The 21835-nt window shown below is 42.3% G+C and overlaps 1 protein-coding gene across 4 annotated transcripts in view; it reads right to left on the reverse strand.

Moving 5' to 3' along the window:
• Positions 1-6953: 6953 nt before the first annotated feature.
• Positions 6954-21835, reverse strand: part of RASSF8 (Ras association domain family member 8) — a 129692-nt gene continuing 114810 nt past the window's right edge. For all 4 annotated transcript variants that reach the window (XM_028747594.2, XM_028747598.2, XM_077935657.1 and 1 more), the window contains 3 exons: positions 14081-14967; positions 11296-11440; positions 6954-10953 (listed from right to left, as the gene is read on the reverse strand). In XM_028747594.2, coding sequence (XP_028603427.2) covers positions 10832-10953; positions 11296-11440; positions 14081-14967 — 1154 coding nt within the window. In that variant the 3' untranslated portion in view covers positions 6954-10831. The remainder of the gene's footprint in view (positions 10954-11295; positions 11441-14080; positions 14968-21835) is intronic.

The raw sequence follows: 21835 nt of genomic DNA on the forward strand, positions 1-21835 counted from the left end.
GGTGAGGTCTGACCAGAGCAGAATACAGTGGCACTATTACTTCCCTTGATCTAGATGCTATACTCCTATTGATGAGGCCCAGAATTGCATTGGCTTTTTTAGCTGCCGCGTCACACTGTTGGCTCATGTCAAGTTTGTGGTCAACCAAGACTCCTAGATCCTTTTCACATGTACTGCTCTCAAGCCAGGTGTCCCCCATCTTGTATTTGTGCCTCTCATTTTTTTTGCCCAAGTGCAACACTTTACATTTCTTCCTGTTAAAATTCATCTTGTTTGTTTTTGCCCAGTTCTCTAATCTGTCAAGGTCGTTTTGAAGTGTGATCCTGTCCTCTGGGGTGTTAGCCACCCCTCCCAGTTTGGTGTCATCTGCAAATTTGATCAGGATGCCCTTGAGTCCATCATCCAAGTCGTTGATAAAGATGTTGAATAAGACCGGGCCCAAGACAGAACCCTGTGGCACCCCACTAGTCACTCTTCTCCAGGATGAAGAGGAACCATTGATGAGCACCCTTTGGGTTCGGTCAGTCAGCCAGTTACAAATCCACTGAGTGGTAGCATAGTCAAGACCGCATTTTACCAGCTTCTTTACAAGAATATCATGGGGCACCTTGTCAAATGCCTTGCTGAAATCAAGGTAGACTACATCCACTGCGTTCCCTTCATCTACCAGGCTTGTAATTCTGTCAAAAAACGAGATCAGGTTAGTCTGACATGACTTATTTTTCAGAAATCCATGCTGACTATTGGTGATCACAGCATTCCTTTCTAGGTGCTCACAGACTGTTTGCTTAATGATCTGCTCCAGAATCTTCCCTGGTATTGATGTCAGACTGACTGGGCGATAATTATTTGGGTCCTCTCTTTTCCCCTTTTTGAAAATAGGGACAACATTTGCCCTCCTCCAGTCTGCCGGGACTTCGCCTGTTCTCCAGGAATTCTCAAAGATGACTGCCAGTGGTTCTGAAATCACATCTGCCAGTTCTTTTAATACTCTTGGATGCAGTTCATCTGGCCCTGGAGACTTGAATACATCTAGACTAGCCAAGTATTCTTGTACTATCTCCTTAGTTATTCTGGGCTGTGTTTCCTCTGCTGAATCATTTGCTCCAAATTCTTCAGGTCGGGCATTGTTTTCTTTATCGGAGAAGACTGAGGCAAAGAAGGCATTGAGGAGTTCAGCCCTTTCTGTGTCCCCTGTTTGCATTTCACCATCTTCTCCTCTGAGTGACCCCACGGTTTCTTTGTTCTTCCTTTTGCTACGAACATACCCATAAAAGCCTTTTTTGTTGCTTTTAACCTCTCTAGCAAGCCTGAGTTCATTTTGTGCTTTAGCTTTTCTGACTTTGTGTCTACACGTGCTGGCTATTTGTTTGAATTCCTCTTTGGTGGTTTCCCCCCTTTTCCATTTTTTGTACCCATCCTTTTTTAATCTTAACTCAGTTAAAAGTTCTTTAGATAGCCACCCTGGCTTCTTTAGGCACCTTCCATGTTTCCGTCTCATTGGTATTGCCTGAAGTTGTGCTTTTACTATCTCCCTCTTAACAAACTCCCAGCCATCTTGAACTCCCTTTCCTTTTAGTATTACTGTCCATGGGATCTCACCCAGCACTTCCCTAAGCTTTATGAAGTCGGCTTTCTTAAAGTCGAGAAATTGAGTCCTAGTATGCTTGGCTGCTCCTTTCCGCTGTATAGTAAACTTCAGAAGAGCATGATCACTCGCGCCTAATGATCCTTCCACTTTTACCCCACTAACCAGGTCATCAACATTGGTTAGGACCAGATCTAAAATGGCTGTTCCTCTTGTTGCTTCTCCCACTTTCTGGACAATGAAGTTGTCTGCAAGGGCAGTGAGGAATCTGTTTGACCTTATGCTCTTGGCTGAGTTTGACATCCAACAAATATCCGGGTAATTGAAGTCCCCCATTACTACTATCTCCCTTCCTTTTGCATGCTTGGCCATCTGTTCCAGGAAGGCATCATCTATGTCCTCCGTTTGGCTTGGGGATCTATAGTAAACTCCCACAATGAGGTCACTGTTATTCTTCTCTCCCTTAATTTTGACCCAAATGCTCTCACTTCCTCTGACCCGGAAGTGGGCAGCTGCACAGCGCAGTGCTGGTAAGAGTGGGCAGTGGCAGCGGGCAGCGAGGATTGCCGCGAGTCAGATAAATGAGTCCCTCGGGCCTTATCCGGCCCGCGGACCTTAGTTTGGGGACCCCTGAACTATAACATATTCCCAAATCTCAAGTTGAGTTACTCTTCACTTTGTCAGCCCACAGAAATTATTAGTTATAAATCAATAGTCCACAGATACAACTTATCCCTTCCGCTGTTCTACATGTGCAAAAGTGTGACTGGCGATGGTAAATTAGATATCCTCTTCAGTCACTGCATTCCAATCCTGCTCCACAGAGGTAAGCAAACTCCAAGGTTTCCAGACGCTCATTGTTATGCAGTAAAACAATCCTTGGTGGTATCAAGTTTCCCAGACATCAGGGTCTGGTCTCTTCTCTGTCCATGTTACCTTTATCGTCACCAAGAACTTTGTTCCCACAGAGTTATATATAAAAGAATTAACATTAATGCTTTCCTCTCCCCCATGTACAGCAAAGACCATAGAAACCATTTTTTATCCTTCACAGTTCCAGATTCATTTTTCTTTGCAAGATATATCCAATTTCATAAAATCACAACAGCTTGGGTTTCATTAGTATTGCAAAATAATACTTCATCTTGCCTCTCTGAGTGCGTTGGTCTGTCATCTCTAACTCCAGCTTTAATCCTCAGTCTCTGTTACATTCTCTCCATTCTTCCACCCCCAAGCTCTGGAGAGCCCAGGAGAGTGACTTTCCAAGTTCACTACTGGAAAGGAAAGTAGGTACATTTGCAATCTTGAAGGATTTGAGGCTTCCCAGTTCAATTTATGCCTTTGTTTGTTTGTGATAATAATCTGGAGTCATTTAACTGCCAATGTGGTGCATGTACCTGCTCTTTGCTTGTATGCAGACTGTCATCTGGATTTTGCTGTAGGGATGCAGTGGTTGGGTAAATGGTCCTGCCTTTGGGAGAAAGTTGTACCAGCTGATCTTTTGATATTTTCCAGCTCTTGGAGCCAGCGTTTCTCCGCAGACAGCTTCCGGGTCATGTGGCCAGCATGACTAAGCAGCTTCTGGCGAACCAGAGCAGCACACGGAAACGCTGTTTACCTTCCTGCCGGAGCGGTACCTATTTATCTGCTTGCACTTTGATGTGCTTTCGAACTGCTAGGTTGGCAGGAGCAGGGACCGAGCAACAGGAGCTCACCCCGTCACAGGGATTCAAACTGCCGACCTTCCAATAGGCTTATAAAGTGCAGCAAATGTGATGCAGTGTTATTATTTACTAATAATAAATAAAACAATATTTTGCTATACTCCTGAACCTATTGTACTCTTAGCCTAGGGCACACTATTGTTAAGAATAGTGTGAATACTTTAAAACAGGGGACTTGCCAGCCCAACAGTGGATAGGCAAGGCACAATTCCTTAGCACCTCCTGTAGCACAACAAATTAATTTTGTCATTTCTTCTAATTAATGGAAGTGAACCCCAAGGATTTCCCAAGACCTGGACTAGGTTATGTTATCTGCAAGGATGCTCCTCACCTTTGTACCTGGACCCAGCCAGCATGTGGTTGCTCATGTAGATAGATCAGATTAGAGTTAAATTCTTGAAGGTATGCATCATTGAAGACCACAGGATTGGACGAGGCATGATGCTAAACGGGGCATCATTAAGGAACAGAAAGGCTTTGTGTGGGGATGGAATAAGCCACTGGATCTTGCTGAAGCGACAAGATTTGGAAGAGGCTGGTGTTATGTATTGAAGTTCTCACCCTGGCCACCAGGAGCATCATGTATATAGTTTTCACTCAGGTCCACGTAAGTTACTTTAGGCAGGAAACCCTGGGTTGTTGTTGCTACAATGTTGACAGCCGGCTGCCTATAAAAGCAGGCCGGCTGAGCTATTTGCTGTTCAGTTCTATTCTAGCTTACAAATAAAGAGCTGCTTTGGAGAAATCGCTGTGTCGTCTGCTATGTCTACCCACTATTCAACAGCTGGTGAGTGTTATTTGGTTTCCTAGCAGTGAATCTTTCTCCTCCCAAGCTAATTCAAAGTACAGGGCTTGCAGCAGAAGCAACAGGGAACTGCCGCGGCAGCAGCAGCAGCAGCAGCAGCAAGGCCTATCACATGGCTTTGTATGTGACTGGCTGCTTGGCTGCTCCAAGTCAGCAAACTCTTGACAGGCCTGTTCCTCTGCTCCTGGGGATAGTGGGTGGGGATGGAAGAGATGAGCATAGGAAAGAGCCGTGGTTTCCGCTTGAAGAAGGGGGAGTGAGAAAGGAAAACGAAGTGAGAATTAAATCCTTCCACAGCTGCATAGCAAGAATAAACCAACAGTTAGAAGGTTTTTCCCTTTCAGGCATGGAAAGTTGCACCTGCTGAATTTCTGCTAGTTGTTAAAAAGCACAGGGGACACCTCACGTGTTTAGTAAGTGAAGGAGCCAGTTTGGGCCTGAAATATTGCTAAGTTCACTCCCCTCCCCACTATCCCATCCAGAAGCAGAGTTTTCAATTTGTTTTGTAATTTCAGGACAGGAAGAAATGGAATAAGATCATATCCTCTACTGCTAGGAAAGGATCACCTGTTGAATGCTTGCCTGCCATGCAACTGCCACAGGCACAGAGCTTTCTTCTGAGCCAAATGCTCATGTGGTTTATATCACACCTCAGATATGAACAGCTTTGTTTAGTCTTGGAAGACCATGCTGGGCACTTTGAGGACCATTGCCTGGAGCAGGACTGCTGTCTTTAAATAATGTTTTAGATTCAAGGCAGGCAACATTTCAAAGCAAGCTATTAAAATCCAGCAGATGAAACATTTTTTAAAAAATCTGCCTTTAGCAAAAAACACATCCCATCTTATGCCAAGCAATAGCATACATTTCAGACCTTCAGATTAGAGGAAAGACTCTTCAAATATCTGAATCCAGTGCTTCTGGCACCTTTGTAGGCTTCCCAGTATTATAATGTCCATATACCACCAGGCATGGACAGAAACCTGGGAGGCTGCACTAAGCTTGTGTGGAAACTTCATAGAGTGCTAGAGTTAGAAGGGTCCCCCAGAGTCATCTAGTCCAACCTCCTGCACTGCTGTGGCATGAGATGCCTAGCAAGGCCAGCAGGAACAATTAAAAGATTTAATCCCAGCAGAATTATTAATTTACTGTGATATTGAAGAAGTCCTGTTTCTGGATCAGCCCTGTATTTTTTAGGGAACTCAAAACTACCATTATTGATGCTACTAGAAGCTATCTCCTGAAACACAATATTCTGGTACTTGGATGGGGCCCCAGAGCTGGAGTGCAGCAGAGTCAAAGTGCAATGTGAAAAGGTGTTGCTCAAACCATCATCTTACTCTAAAATGTACACATTTCCCATGTGGTTGCAAGCTTCTGGCTCCCAAAATCAATACAGCTTCTGTATACGATACTGTGGTGATATTATAAGAGTGGTTTATGGGAATGGGTTAGAACCTGAGAAACAATTAGCTACAATCAGTCTACTGAGATTTCAGTGTAAGCATTTATGTTAATTAGCTGGATAAGTTAGTGTTTGTTGTTTTCTTACCATCTGAGCTATTTTAATCTATATAACTATTTGAGTTTTTCTTTCTTGTAGAGTTTTGTTTTAGTCTGTATTTTTTTTATGAAAAACAGAGGACAAACAGGCTGTAGCCTGGGAGAACTCCTGGATTCCAACTGGTGCTTGGATTGCTTTGTCAGCTGCAGCCACTGCTGCCCTGGGGTAGCCTGGCCTCAGTTGCCCCTGCTCTGGTGAAGTCCCACCTGGACTAATGCAATGTTGTCTATGTGAGACTGACATGGAAGGTGCTTTCGGAAGAAAGCTCAGCTATAAATGTAATAAAAATGTGATGTCTTTAAATGAGCAAGGGAGGAATGGAAGTCTCCATCTCAGCCATCTGCTAAAGGGAAGTTGTCTTGCATATCACAAGGCACTTAAACACCATTTTGGTACCAGGGGAGCTTAGGCATATATGGAGCAGCTGAGCAGCAGCAATGCCTCCCAAGTACAGAAGCCTCTTGCTGCCCTCTTGTGTTAACTACACTGCACTTCGCCTTTGCCAAATCTGAGCCTCAGCAACATCTGCACATTTTTTCCTTAGCACTTGACAGACCAACATAATTTTGTTTATCCTAGTGCAACGTCCCAGAAAGCTTGTCCCGCTGGAACCTCTTGTTCGTTGCCTTAATTTGACAAACACCAATGCTGAAGAAACAGCACCAGAGCAGTCCCTGGAACACTTGTACACTCAGGGATGTGGGTGGTGCTGTAGTCTAAGCCAATGAGCCTCTTGCGCTTGCCCATCAGAAGGTTGGCCATTCGAATCCCCACAACGGAGTGAGCTCCCGCTGCTCTGCCCCATCTCCTGCCAACCTAGCAGTTCAAAAGCACACCTGTGCAAGTAGATAAATAGCTACCGCTGTAACAGGAAGGTAAACAGCGTTTCCGTGCACTCTTCCGTGCACCCAACTGTCTTCTTCTACCTCCTTTTCTTAACTTTATTCTCAACAACAAAGCCCCAAGTGTGGTCAGTTGCACATGACCCACTCACCAACAGGGAAATGACACAAGCAGAAGGAAATGGCACTGTCACACAAAACACACAGTCATGGGATTTGTCTGTAACCTTTTTTGCAGCTGTGTGGTATAGAGCCTGCTCAAGTTTAAGTGTGCCTGTGAGGAATCTGCTGAAGAGGAATCAACTTTACTTCGAAGTTCAAAGCAAAATCGTGCACAGTTCTATTGTTGTGAAGCATTAATGCTGGTTTTAACATTAAAAATGTTAGTTTTATTTTGATACCTGTATAAATACACAATTAAATGGAGTCGTTTTTAAATTTGCTACTGTATTGGCAATGAAAACTTTATTTCCAAAAGTAAAGCAGCAAAAATACTGAATAAATAAATTGACAGAATGGTTTGTTTTGTCATCTCCATATAACTGACAGCCTTCATACAAATTAAAATATTGTAATGAATAGAATAAACCAATGGTCTTAAAAAAAGGCTAGGATATAAAAAAGTAGCACTTTTTGACATAAAAAATACAGCACAGAACTAAAATAAATCTGAATACAGTTTTTTTCTATTTACATGGATAATTAAGGCCCAATTAACATATGGCAAAGCACATTTGGAATTCATGTAAATTTGAGAGTTGGGGCAGGGGTGGTGATGAGAAAGTATTATTCATTCTACCACCCCATAAACGTACAATATTGCAGCTACAAGGTACAAACCATGTTACCAACCTAAACCTCCTTATATTACATATTAGAGACACAAAGGTTCTTTTGAAAGCTGCTGTTCTTAAGATTCATGTGAATGAGCAGACCCATGAACGATGAACATTTATCTTCAGGTCTCATACATATGTAGGGCAATGGTCACACTTTGAGCCGGCCCCCTGAAATCAATGGACTTTAGCCATTTGCTTTCATTTCAATGGGTCTAACTCAAAATACAGCTAACAGTTTCACCCATAATCTCAAGCTTTATATTTGCAAATATTCTCAGACACGAGTGCCTCATACCAAGTGTCACCATCTCTTTAGAAATATAAATATTTCTTCTCTGAAAACCTGTGTGCAAAATGTCTATTTGAGGGCACGCTTTAACAAACATAATACTGACTGAGGTAATGTGAATCTTCCCAGAGGCCCTTTACAATGACCCTGAGATCAATAAGATCAGCTGCTAAATTATCTCCCTAAGACCCTTGGAAATATTTGTGGTTAATTTCAAGGCAAGGGTCTGCTTCTTTGTTTTTTAAGTTGGGGGTGAGCCTGGACCAAGTCTATTTGCACCCCTGGGCCAAACACAGGCTCCTGGACAGACTTCTCCAGGTCCCTCAGTTGTCAACGCAGTGGCAAAGGGAGGACACCAGTTGCCCCCAAGGAACTTTGCCAGGGGTCACTTTCCAGGTGGGGCTTCCCACACACAGGTTATGGACCTGGCACTCATTCCCTTTTCCAAGGAGTCCTCCACCCCCAATACTGCCACAAATACTGACTTAAACTCAAAAAATTAAGTTTGCTCTTGTATAGGACTTGACAAGAAATGCATATATGCTCAAGAAAAATTGGCTACCACACCACTCTGTTGATTTTGTGTCTCATGCTTGACTATTTTTCTCCTTCCATGTTAATGCCAATTTGAGGACTCCAAACCACCCAGGGCTTAGTTGTTCTGACTAGTGAAACAGTAGATTAATGCAGTCTATTGTCTCATTTGTTGACAGGGGGAAAAGGAAAAATAGTCTCTTCTATGGACTTTTTTATTTTAAGAAAGATATTTTATATTTTCACAGGTTTATTTGAAGAGTAACATTTCTAGTGAAAACCATGAAAATCAAACACATTTCTGTGTATTTTCCTATATCTGTTTCAGTTTGAAATGCATCTTTATTTATTTTTAGAATATAGCAATGAATGAGGAGCATTCTTAAATGGAAATGGAAGCTTGATTTAAATTTTGGTCTGCTTATTAAATTAATCAAGCTATTGGTTTCTATAAACTATTTTATTTTTAAAGGACTTTAGAGATATACCCCTTAAATGTTCTGCTTTGCGAATAAATAGGTGTCTGCATACGATGCACTGACTTCTGGACATTCCTTGAAGTAAGAAAGAACCCTGTCCTGCAATGAAGGATCTGAATAGACTGTGTTGACCTAGGGGCATGATCCATATAAAACAGTCCCCTTAAATCCCAATGAAATGAATGAGATTTAAGCATTTAATTGTACGCTAAAGTCCCAATTCAATGAGATTCCAATTTCTGGAAACTTTAAGGCTAGCATTTGTCTTAAAAACGATTCCTGAACTTATGGGTAATGAGTGCCAAACTGTCTGCAGGAGCAATCCTAGAATGTTGCCAAGAAAGTCAAAGAGCCCTTTATGAATCTGATGATACTAGTTGTTGTTCATGCAAACTGAAAAATAGGTGAGGTCTGGATTCTAGTATGTACCTTGTAATCTCTTGAAATACCCAGAAATAATTATGATCTTACAGTTCTGTTTCAATACACGAGTCAAATAATCATAGATCCAGTCATCAAAACAAAACTTGCCATGCACAAGGATTTTTATGCACTTATTCCTATTTCGCTTGCACATGTACTTTTCTTCTCTACACCTACCTCTATTGTTCTTGGTTTCATAAATGAATGAGTTCCCATTTTAAAAGAGGGCAATTTCATTGGAGTCTTTTTTGCATTGTAACAAAGGAGCAGAAAAGTTGGGGGTTTTTTTTGCACTTTTACATAACTTAAAAAAGGAATACTGTTTGGTTATTTAAGCAAGCCATTAGACTGGACCTGCACAATAGCTGATCTCTCTCTTCCCACCCACCTTGCTGGAAAAACACCAGCTGTGTGTGGCAAACACCATCATATGGCTTGATAAATCTCTTGGTTTTGCTGCCTATCTGGTACTGCAGAAACAGGAGGGTTTTCAAACACCTGCCTGGCTCAGTGAGTCAAAAGTAGCACATGACAGCATTATACTGAGTTATTGTGTCTTTTTGGACGAGCAAGGCCTATGACGATACAAGAACGCTGTAAGTAGGGGGGAAATACTATAGTGAAAAAAACGCTAGACAAAAAAACCAAAACAGTGATAGATTCCTTTGGCATGACTAAAGATGTCTCGTAGTGTTTTGTACTTAAGTGTATTTATTGTGGCAAAATATTTCAAATATAAATTTAATAAAAAAATCTACTTAGAAGATCTTCACATACTGAACGCCTCCTTATGAAGTGAGGATTAAGTCCCATGGAATAAGTCATAGTAAAAATCCTGCAATGATTCCAACATAACATAATTTGCAACAGAGAAAAAATATCAGAGGCTATTTTAAAGATTCTGCATCTTTCTCCCCTAACAACATTCTGTCATTGTGAATCACTGTAGTCTGTTTTCATTCTAAACTCATGCACGTGCAAATTCTCTCCCTCTTCTACACATAAACACCCTTTCAGGCTGCAAACACCCTTTGAGAATGGAATTACAAATTAAGCCTGGCACAGGGCTTCCACTGAAAAGGCCCCCCCTGTGTTGCATTCTCCCCTCTCCCCTGTAGCGTGCAAGAGTCCTTATTCCAGGTTGTGACATTAAACTGAATGTGGGAATGGATGTGTAGACAGGGGGGTAAATTCACAACATGGTGACATCAGGGAATGACACAAGTGATTCTACAAGCATGAGTGGAGATGGGGAGTAATGAATATGGAGTGCTGTTTAAGGCAGCAGTCCTGGGTTGGGCTTAATATGTAGTCCTGCTCTTAGGCAAGAAGTGTTCCTATGTCATGGCAACATTCACACATCCACTGATCAAATGGAATAAATTAAACCCCCGTTTCTTGCACTACAACCAGCCATTTATGCTGCTAAGAAATAATACTTCTCTAAATGCTTCCAAAATAGCAATTAAAAAAGATAGGTATTTGCACTATAACTATTTTGCACCATTGCTGAAGTGCTCCTCCACAGTCCCTTTTGTTCTTCATTGTCATCAGTGCTTGGGGCAGGATTCCAAGTTTATTGTAGATCTGGTTTTGTAAAAAAAAAACCACTCACAACAATGCTTGGCAGCTTCTGAAAGGAAGTTTTTCTCTCCCCACACATCTCTGGGAGAAGAGATGCAAGAGGGAAGTGCATATGGCCCACAGTACCTGTCTAGGTCCTTTCCAGCAGGGATATCTACTGTTATACATAAATGCCCTCTGGGTTAAAACCAGAGGACAATGGATTCTGCAGGATCCGAAGATTGCTAGGAAGCTGTCTAGATGAACCAGGGCGCTTCAGGGATCCAGTCTGAAAAGTTGTTTCTGTGAGAGAAGAAGATATCTGTTAGCACAAAGGACAGATGAAAGACGTCCGCATCAGCTGCTCTCCCAAGTCCATTGTGATCTTGCCTAACTTTCCATGGACTAGAATCCTCCAATGCTGACATATTCACGACGATGATAATTTTATTATTTGTAGTCTGCCCATCTGACTGGGTTGCCCCACAAATGTACACATGTGTGCAGAAAAGAAGGTGCTTCTCCCCCCCCCCCCCAATGAAGGGGAGAAGGTGCTGTGTGATTTTGTATTTTTATTTCTTTTCTTTTTTGCTTAGGAAGGGAAAGTGGATGAGATAGGCTTATTTCGCAATTCCTACAACATACCCCTCTCAAGCTCTGTTTGGGAAGTCTCCAATTCAGTAGGTTCTGCTGGTAGCACAGTGACCTTTGTCCCTGTTTGCTGGATAAACTGCTGGAGGTTGACTTGCCGTAGCTCCTTTGTCAGCTGCTCTAGTTCTTGTTCTCTTTCCTAAAAAAAGGTGTAAACAAGCTTATTCACACATACTCAGAAACCAGGAGGGTATGGTTTCACTTTAAAACAGAAAAAAACCATGGGTGGTCTTAAAGATTTGCAATATCTGTTTTCGAGATCCTTATTTGGAATTTGCCATTTCCTCACAAAACAATTATATTACGATGAGCTTTATACCGTACATGCACATACTTCACCACAGCCCAGCACTCAAGGACCCTCAAGTCTTCTTTAGTGATAATCAAATGGTTCTTTCAGAAACTTCATGTGTATAATGTAAATGCCAACTCATGCACTGACATTCTGCCCTTACCTTGCCCTGGAAGCCACATTAAGGTATTTTTAAGATTCCACGTCTGAGAGTTATGGAAGCATTAGCTTGCACACACAGAGAAGGACTGAAGGGAATGTGCAGCTCATTAAGAGAAGGGAGCACATTACGCATCAAGAGGTGAAGTAGAATTTGGTTCATCATATTGCCTCAGATTTAACCCAAATCTATCAAAGCAGTCAAATTCCATCACCTGAAAAGACTGTGGAAAAACTGAAGAAATGGAGGAAATGTATATAGTGAAAATGGTTCCAAAGCTGATGTGCTGACGACTCTTAAGGTTATAGTATCTGTATTGCAATAGGGGCAGACGTTTCCTTCTCCAGTGGTAATGCTACCTATAGCACTATGAAGACTAAGATTGTGCCTATTGATCTACTTGCACTTTGACGTGCTTTCAAACTGCTAGGTTGGCAGGAGCACACCCTGTCACGGGGATTTGAACCGCCAACCTTCTGATCGGCAAGTCCTAGGCTCTGTGGTTTAACCCACAGCGCCACCCGCGTCCCAGTAGTGGCCAGTAGCCAGGTGCAAAATGCGCCTGGCTAATTTGGAACAACACCCACCCACCGACCCACCCACCCAGCTATCTCCTCAGTTGATGTAAGGGGTTGGTGCTGCCAAAACTAGCAGAGATAAAGCTCCAGGCGCACAGCCATGTAGGCGCACAGCCATGTTTTGCTTTGAAGATTTATTTACAAAGTTCAAACGGTTACAAGAGCTTCAAAGGCACGTCCGTGCCTGTCTCAATCAGATGCCTCGAATGGCGTTCTTTTGCTCCTCCTCCCCCAGCAGGCCCATCGTCGAAAGGAACGCCTCTTACTTCCTCTGTTCTGTGAAAAGTTATTTCCGGGCTCTGAATCCCCCCTCCCTGATTCTGGCTCCGAGTCAGATGAGAGGCTACTAATTAGCTCTTTCGGCTCTCTAGAAGTGCTTGTCTCCCCCCTCGGCTAGCCGTTTGCATTTCCCTGACAGTTGATCACCAGGGAGGGGGTGGTTTGCATTTCTGCCCACCACAGCTCAGGGTCTACTTTGATTTTCTCTCTCTTTGCTGCTATCAAAAGCGGGGTCCTTGGCACGAAACATACACTGAGGGGAGGGGGGCTGGATTAGGTCCCTTAACTGGGAGTAAGCCAGTAGGGTTTATGATGCCATGCCATCCTCTCTAGAAGTTAAACATTTACTGACCAGAAATATGATGTAACATGTGATACAGTATTTCCTCCATTGGGGTGGGGGTGGGGAGAAAGAAATGTGTGAAATCAGTACACATCTATGATATGCACTCCATGCATTGAGTTCCCTGCTGCATCATGTGTGGGATACAATGTCAACCCCACACTTAGAACATCTGCAGGATTCTTACTCGTGTATTTGATCCAGACTATAATTCTTTCCACCAACATTTAAAAATTTTGTCTCTAGAATGATGGGATCTTGAAACATAAAACAGAATTAAATGGAATTCGCAGGATTTTAGCAAAGCCTAGAACATACACAAGAGATCTTTCATGTCATATAAGAAATGTTGGATTTATTTCTTCTAACTATATAACCTTGCGTAGCATCTTGACATTTTCAGCAATTCTGTTTCCATGTAAGAATGCAGTATTTATGAAAGATATGAGATATGGCTACCAAATCCATACAAATATTTCTAAATCATTTTTCATCAGCAGCAGAAGTATCACTAGGTTTAATTTTATGGACTCCCAGGACTCCCAGGAGTTATTTGCTTGGTGGTAAAGGTAAAAACCCAAGCGACTAAGTAATTCTCCCTCAAGAATGTGCACAGACTACTATGACTTCCCCACATACACCTTGGACCAATGGCTTGCTTGCCCCCCCATTTGTTTTTCTATGCCATTTTAAAATTATATGCAAGAGCTCTTGAGTGTGTCGAAGGTTACATTACATTACATTACAATTACCGGAGCTTAAACTCTTGCCACTTTTGCATTCTTCTGTCCCCACACAGGGAGAGGAACTGAAGCAAGGAAGTACAAAGTTATGTAGAAAAAATCACTGATATATCATGCCTGCTTCAGAGGGAACCATGGGATGAGGAGTGCGAGGCCCTCCAAATGTGGCTGGCCCACCATCAACTCTGGCCATCCTCCAATAACATCTGCAGGGACAGGTTCCCCACAGCTGACCTACACAGTTTGTAATAAACCATTCACCTTTACTCAAACATTAGACACAGTCTACTATTCTGTATATGACATGGTTGAAATCATGTCACATTGAATAATTTAGCCGACATCAATAAATAAACCTGGTCCACGTGAGATAGACCCACTCACCTGTAACCGCTTGGTGGCTTGGCCCAGAGACCTTTCAACAGCTTTAATGCCGTTTTCCAGCCTGAGACTTTGTTGTCCCTGAATATCGATTTCACCCTTCACTTTTTCAATCTTCTCTTTGACTTCTTCTTCGTTTATTTTTAACTCCTGCACTTCCCGGTGCAACGTTTCCGCCTCAAGGCCACTTTCCATGCTATGGATCTGGGCCACATATTCCTTCAGCTTGCTTTCACAGTCCAAAATCCTGTGCCTGATCTCCTGGAGCTGCTCCTTCAGTTGCTTCTCATTTTCTTGCTCGATCTGGAGTTCATTTTCCCAGAATTCCTCCTCTTCAATCTCTACCTCATTCCTTTTAATCTTCTGCTCCAGTTTGACAATTTCATCTTCCAGGCTGTAATTAAACTTGTGCTCCCAGTACTTGACTTCAGCATCATTTGAATCCAGCTGTTTCTCAATGCACTGCAGCTTCTCTGTCTGGAAATGAATCAGCTTCTTCAGCTCATCAACTGTTGCCTTGCAGTTGAGAACTTTCTGTTTGAACTCAGACTCTTTGCCTTTGCCAAAAATGTCCATTAATCCTTTTGCCCCTCCTGTGAAAGTCAACGATTTCCTTTTTGGCTCCCTCCTTTTTATCAACTTATCATTCTGAGGCCTTAACTTAGCCAGCGGAGGTAAGCTCTGGCGGTATAAAGTTCTTTCTGGTATCTGAGCAACACTGTCTGAAGTTGGCCTCTCGCTGAGAGATGGCCCAGTACGCCGCAATACTAACTGCACATCACTTGCATATTGCCCCCATTTGTTCAAGGAAATGATAGGATTCTCATGAGGTGCTAGGTGTCTCTCTGTGTCTCTCCATTTTTCTATCAAGGTATACCTTCCTGTACGGCCTAGAAAAGAAAATACAATGATGTCTGAAACTTTGGGTAAAATATCTAGAACAGTCCAGTAGAGGGTGCCATTGCACAATGAGAGTCATAGGGCAGTCAGTAAACCAGTGTTTTTTCCCCTAGAAAAATAGGCTGGTTCTCGCCATGAAGTTTTTACAGTAAGTGCCACACTTTTTAACAAAAAAGAGGTGCCAGTACTGCATACCATTGAGTACCCCCTGAAAAAAGGACTGAGTCAAACCATATTATCAATGTAGGCTGAACCCACATAACCACCTGTTTATGGAAGCTAAGGAAAACACCATCTTTAACTGATTCACTGCAACCGGCTTATTGGGTCACAAGTATTGTGAGCTTTTTAGCATATTGTTCCATTACAGTGGTACCTTGGTTCTCAAACTCCCAAAACCCGGAAGTAAGTGTTCTGGTTTTTGAACATTTTTCAGAAGCTGAATGTCTGATGCGGCTGTCAGCTATTGTTTCCGGGGCACCTGCACCAATCAGAAGCTGCACAATGGTTTTCGAACATTTCGGAAGTCAAACGGACTCCCGGAATGGATTAAGTTTGGCACTTTTGTTTTTGCTATTTATTTTGCTGTTTTTGTTTTTGAGGCTCTTTCGGTTAATTTGTTTTTGTGACTGTGTGGGAACCCAGTTCAGCTACTGATTGATTGACGGACTGTGTGACTGCGGAAATGGATAAAATCCCCCCATCCAAACGATGACTATCATCAATGCAGGTAAGAAAATAATAGTACAGTACACTGATTATTGCTTTCACTTTATGGGTCTAATGGTATCATTAGACAGTAAAATTCATGTTAAAGTCTGCTTTAGGGGTTGGTTTTAAAAGTCTGGAACAGATTAATCCATTTTGCATTACTTTCTATGGGAAAGCACGCCTTAGTTTTGGAACACTTTGGTTTTGGAACAGACTTCCAGAACGGATTACATTTGAGAACCAAGGGAACACTGTACTTTTTAAACTGACCACCCCACTTGAGCTATGGCAATCTTCATAAAAATTGAAGAGGGTTGGAAGTCTTGTTTGTTCTTCTTCATGAAAATGCAAGCTTAATAATGAACAGAGCATGAATTTGGAGCCAAAAATACTGTGGGTTATTTGTAGTGGGGCAGTTCTCTTCATTGCTTTCTAGTGGCACGTCCCATTAACGTTTGAACTCCTGATAGTAACCAACTGTCATGGATAGCAGCTGAAATGTATATGAAACAAACATAGAAAGAGGAATACATATAAGCACTAAAGGAAAAGTGCACGGGTGCAGGTGCAATGAAATACGTTTTTTTCACGGCAGGGCTAAGATAAGGTTACCAGATTTTTTTCAGTGAATCCAGGGACACTTTTTAACTTCCTACTAAATAGATGGATTTTGTCAGGGGACTGATTTGTGGAAACGGGGACATCTGTATCACATACAAATACCATCTGTAGAATACCAGCAAATGTGGTGGTAACTACTGTTACTACTAGTAAGATTACTATTAGGAAAATACCCTATTATATATTCAATATTTTATTGTTATTAGATCCTATAGGGCCTGTTTTTATGGTTCAGCATTATAATCACTCATCTTGGTCTCAATGTTGCAGTGTGCTTTTTACTGTTAAATTCTCACATTCCAATAGCTAAGCAAACTCTAAGCTGCTGTGTTAACTAGAATGTGCAAGATTACCCATAAAGAATGTGGAACTGTTATTTCCTGTTGGTCTTGGTAGGTGTTGTACTAACACTGAAGATAATCAAGTTATGTGAGAGGATTTTATATATAAAAAAAGATTACTTCCAAGTATCAAAAATATTTACATAACAAGAAATGACATGAAAATATAGAACACATGCAAAAAACAACCACCATAGCTGTAATAAGCACAAGTACATTTCAAAAGCGTTATAAGAATTTTAAGATGCTGGAAATGGCCTTTCTTGGAGAAGTCTTACCCAATGATTTCTCTGACTTGTCCCAATGGAGAAGAAGAAAAGCCTTCCTGATACAAGTCATAGAGATTAAGATGGCTGAACCCAACACTGACTTTTCTGCCTAATGTTTATACCCTGAAACTTATGAACATTGCTAGTAATATCCAACTTAAAAGGCTCTCAGATAATCAGGAACAATTGAGTTATTTAGTTTCAGGTTATGAAATATTATGTGATTATATTAACCAGTTTGAACTGGGAAAAGAAGAACATAGAGCATCACATAAACATATGCTGGAATGGAAAACTATTATTTATGAAACAAAGCAATGTAAAGAAATAATAATTGAGATTTGATTTGACAGTGAGACTGCTTTGTATTGAAGTGTTTTCCTTCTTGGCTCTTAAATTTATGATAAAATTAGAAATATATCAAGCTAAGACTGTAAACACTCAAAGATAGGTCTGCTCTGAATTAGTAGTGCCAATACTATTTATTCTATACAGTGGTACCTCAGGTTACATACGCTTCAGGTTACAGACTCCACTAACCCAGAAATAATACCTTGGGTTAAGAACTTTGCTTCAGGATGAGAACAGAAATTGTGCTCCGGCGGCACAGCAGCAGCAGGAGGCCCCATTAGCTAAAGTGGTGCTTCAGGTTAAGTCTACAGTATATATGCTCACAATAACACTTTATGAGGCCGACACTGAATTGTGTTTTAATATTTAGTGGAATTGCAAAATATTGGCTGTTAAGGGTTACTATGATGTATGGTGCCATGCATCATTGTGTATTGTTTGTTTGTTCTTACCAGAGAACAATTGCAACCTATATATTATTTGTTAATATTAATAATCTAACTGAATCTAACAATAAACCTAACTGAAATTATTGAGTCACATGCAGAGCCAAGATGTAGACTGGAATCAGCATACACTTTGGGAAGCTAAAACATCTATTTGTGGGTTGCAATGAACAATGTACTTGTGGTAAAAAGCAGCCTATCCTGGTAAGGGAAAGGGACCCCTGACCATTAGGTCCAGTCGTGGCCGACTCTGGGGTTGCGGCGCTCATCTCGCTTCACAGGCCGAGGGAGCCAGCGTACAGCTTCCAGGTCTTGTGGCCAGCATGACTAACCCACTTCTGACGAACCAGAGAAGCGCACGGAAACACCATTTACCTTTCCGCCGGAGCAGTACCTATTTATCTACTTGCACTTTGACGTGCTTTCGAACTGCTAGGTTGGCAGCAGCAGGGACCGAGCAATGGGAGCTCACCCCATCGCGGGAATTCGAACCACCAACCTTCTGATCGGCAAGCCCTAGGCTCTGTGGTTTAACCCACATGTGGTAAATGCAGCCTATCCTGGCAATTTAAGCATCTCTTTAAAAATTAAGGAGGGAAACAATAAAGCAGCGTTGGTGATGTTCGGGGGGTGGGGGGATGGGGAAACTATGATCCAACACAGTTAATTAAGGTCCAGAGCTTTTAGACTATTTAATAATGCTATTAAAGACTTCTTGTGCCAGCCAGAGAGAGATTTAACTGTAAGCTGTGTTTCAAATCAAGCCAACTGCTTAGCGTAGTCTGCAATTTCAGGTTGGTTTGTTGTTAAAAACTATTACAGTGCTAAAACCAAAAAATGAAGAAAAACAAGGGGTAACACCTACATTTGCAAAATAATCAAGAACTTAAGTAAAGTGCAGAACAAATAAGCAGCTGTTCATGACTGGGATTATAGTTTGAGAGCTTTGAGTTTTCGTAAGAAACTTGTTCCTACTTTGCAGAATTAAATAATTAGAGCTGGTCTATAAGTGACATTCACCATAGATTCAGGTCATTTCCTTCCCCACGCAGTCCCAAGTCCTACTGCACTCCCTTTGGAGCCGGAGGTAGTGATTTTGCACAACTCTGCCATTTCTTCTGATGGTTATAAACATGCTAAGTCTCCAACTCTATGCATGGTTATTAATATTCATGGTAAGCAATACATGAAAAAGCTTTGAAAATACCATGGTTTCATGATAGCTTTCCTCTTTTCTAGTTCTGTAGTGGCTCAATGTGCTTTTGAAACCACTGTGTTGGGACTGCTGAGATGTGTGAACTGCAGTTAAGTTAGCTGAAACACTGGATGTAGGAGTGAAAGACGCAACAGTGGCAGCTCAGAGTTTTTGGACACTATAATAATAATACTAATTTATTTATACCCCACCCATCTGGCTTATGAAGAGAAGATCAACACTGGTGAGGACTCATCATCGAGCCTACCTAGTGGCAGTAAAGGTAAAGGTAAAGGTACCCCTGCCCGTACGGGCCAGTCGTGTCCGACTCTAGGGTTGTGCGCCCATCTCACTTAAGAGGCCGGGGGCCAGCGCTGTCCGAAGACACTTCCGGGTCACGTGGCCAGCGTGACATCGCTGCTCTGGCGAGCCAGAGCCGCACACGGAAACGCCATTTACCTTCCCGCTAGTAAGCGGTCCCTATTTATCTACTTGCACCCGGGGGTGCTTTCGAACTGCTAGGTTGGCAGGCGCTGGGACCGAGCAACGGGAGCGCACCCCGCCGCAGGGATTCGAACCGCCGACCTTTTGATCGGCAAGCCCTAGGCGCTGAGGCTTTTACCCACAGCGCCACCCGCGTCCACCTAGTGGCAGAGAAGACTGCAAAGAAGGACTACTTGGCTGCCCCCATTGCATCCTGATTGTGCCGTCCAGCAGAGCTTGACCGGGTAGTGTGGGGCATGTTACAGTCTGGCCTGAAGGAGGTGGAAGAACCAACAGCAGCTTGCTGTGGCTTGTTGGCAAAACATTTTGAGGAAAAATTCACTTGCATCTATTGGGATCTCGCATCCGCTGTTACAGCATATGAATCTCATGGGGTGTGCAGAGCACTGCCTAGTCCTGTTTTGTTGGATGAATTTCAGTTGGTAAGGCTTGAGAATGCGGACAAGGTGCTTGGATCAGTCAGGACAACCATCCCGGACCCTTGCCTCTTGTGGCTGATAAATGCTAGCAGTATCTGCCGTGCGCCGACAGAAGCAACAAAAACCGAAGAATAGGAGCGCACGGATCCCATCTGGAGATCTTTCCTCCGCTGCCGCTTGCATTCCTTGTCGTTCTGCGCTGGCACCCCATGCTGGGAGTGTGTGCTGAAAGCGGAAAAGCCAGCAAACAAACTCAGCTTGCGCACGCAACAGGATGTGTTGCGCAGCGCCAATGTTACAGGGTGCTACAGGCGCTGTGCGCGCAGCCGAAACAGTTAGCCGCCATGCAGCGGGGGGAGGGGGGAGGCAGCAGGCGGACAGCGTGGCGACTGTGCCATGTGACATTTTGTCCCCCCTCAGCATGGAACCCACACCCACCTTCATACACCCCTGTGTGTGGGGCGCTGGCACCCCTGTTGGTTGGCCCTGTGAGTCCCTGCGTCCCGCAAGCGTTCTAAAGATAAACATTTCCTTAAAAAAGGCCCCCCCCCCAAGAAAAGGTTGACAACTCTGGGCAACCTAGGGGCGCTAGGCGGATCTTTGACAACAGAAGGATGAGGAAGTTTTTCTTCTCCTAAGGGTTTGCACTTACAAGTCTTCTGGATTCTTCTTCCTATGAAAGTCTACCATGACCAAATTGACTTTGAGCATATTTGCAACTCTGTTCCATTTCTTCTTTTCATTTCATTTTGGTCTGTCAAGTTGCTGCTGTTGCTTAAAAGGCTGCAGTTCTCTCTCAGTCACAAGGCTTGAAATAGCAGTTTGGTAAGGATACACAAAAGTAAATTTACTCCATCCCTTCTAAAAGTTTTATCAAGGAGGAAAAGGGGGAAACTGTTCATTTAACTGCCACACCACAGACACGAGTTCTTAGCTGATATACAGTTCAGAATAAAATCTGTATGTAAAACTAAGAATGCACAGTAAGTGATGTTTTAGCATTTAACGCTGAATAATGTAGCCTCAGATATCAGATGTTTCCTCCCTCATTTTCTATTTATTTGGTGAAAGTAGAACGAATGTAAGAGACTTGACACCATGATACACCATTAAAAATGTTCGCAACTCTCCCCCTTACTATGCAAAATTCCTATAATTCTCATGTAAGTATTACAAAGCATTACCTAAGGATTTCAAAGTGAAAACAGTCGAAGTATAGCATATGCAAATTTCAGAAAGCTTATCAGAATAGCTATTTGAATTTTGTCTGAATCTGCACAGCATGAAACAGGATTTTAAGCACAATTTCCCATTAAAACAGAGATACTGACATATTTTATATCACATTATGGATACAACAGCTTGAATGCTGCAAAGACTTCCATAGGTAAAAAAGGTACACAAATACATATCCAATTTATGTCAGAATAGATATGAAAACTAAATTGTTCAGGATGCATAACCTGATAGCACTCATTCTCTCTGGAGGAAGATATATTAATGAAATTAAATTCTAGATTTAAATCCCTCCACCCAAATCTCTTCTTAAAAAGATTGATAAAAGAAAAAGAAATTGCAAAATTAAACAGCTACTTTCAGCCAATTAGTGTAGCAGTGGTAATAGGTTCACAATAGCAAAGGAATTGAAAGTCTCATTTGTCAGTGTGGGAATATTAATAGTAAATAGAGCTTCAAGGATCATAATCTGCAGCACACAGAATACAGAGTTGTTAAGTACTGAAGCAGTGCAAAGCCACTTACTCTGAGTTTTTGTTTTATCACAGAGATTGTGTGGGCTGTTAAACAAGCAGCAGTGGTACATCTACTTTTTCTTCTTGGAGATCTGAACTATTTTAGCTAACATAGATCACATTCACAACTGGTTAAAATGGGTTAGAACTATGTGGGTGAACCTGAATAAACCAGAGAAAAGCACCAGGCACACTCTTCCCTTTTCTTCCTTCCACATGGCCAGGAAGAGAACGTGAAAGAATCCTGGTT

The sequence above is a fragment of the Podarcis muralis genome, chromosome 10, assembly GCF_964188315.1.
Source record: "Podarcis muralis chromosome 10, rPodMur119.hap1.1, whole genome shotgun sequence".
In the NCBI taxonomy this organism is placed as follows: Eukaryota; Metazoa; Chordata; class Lepidosauria; order Squamata; family Lacertidae; genus Podarcis; species Podarcis muralis.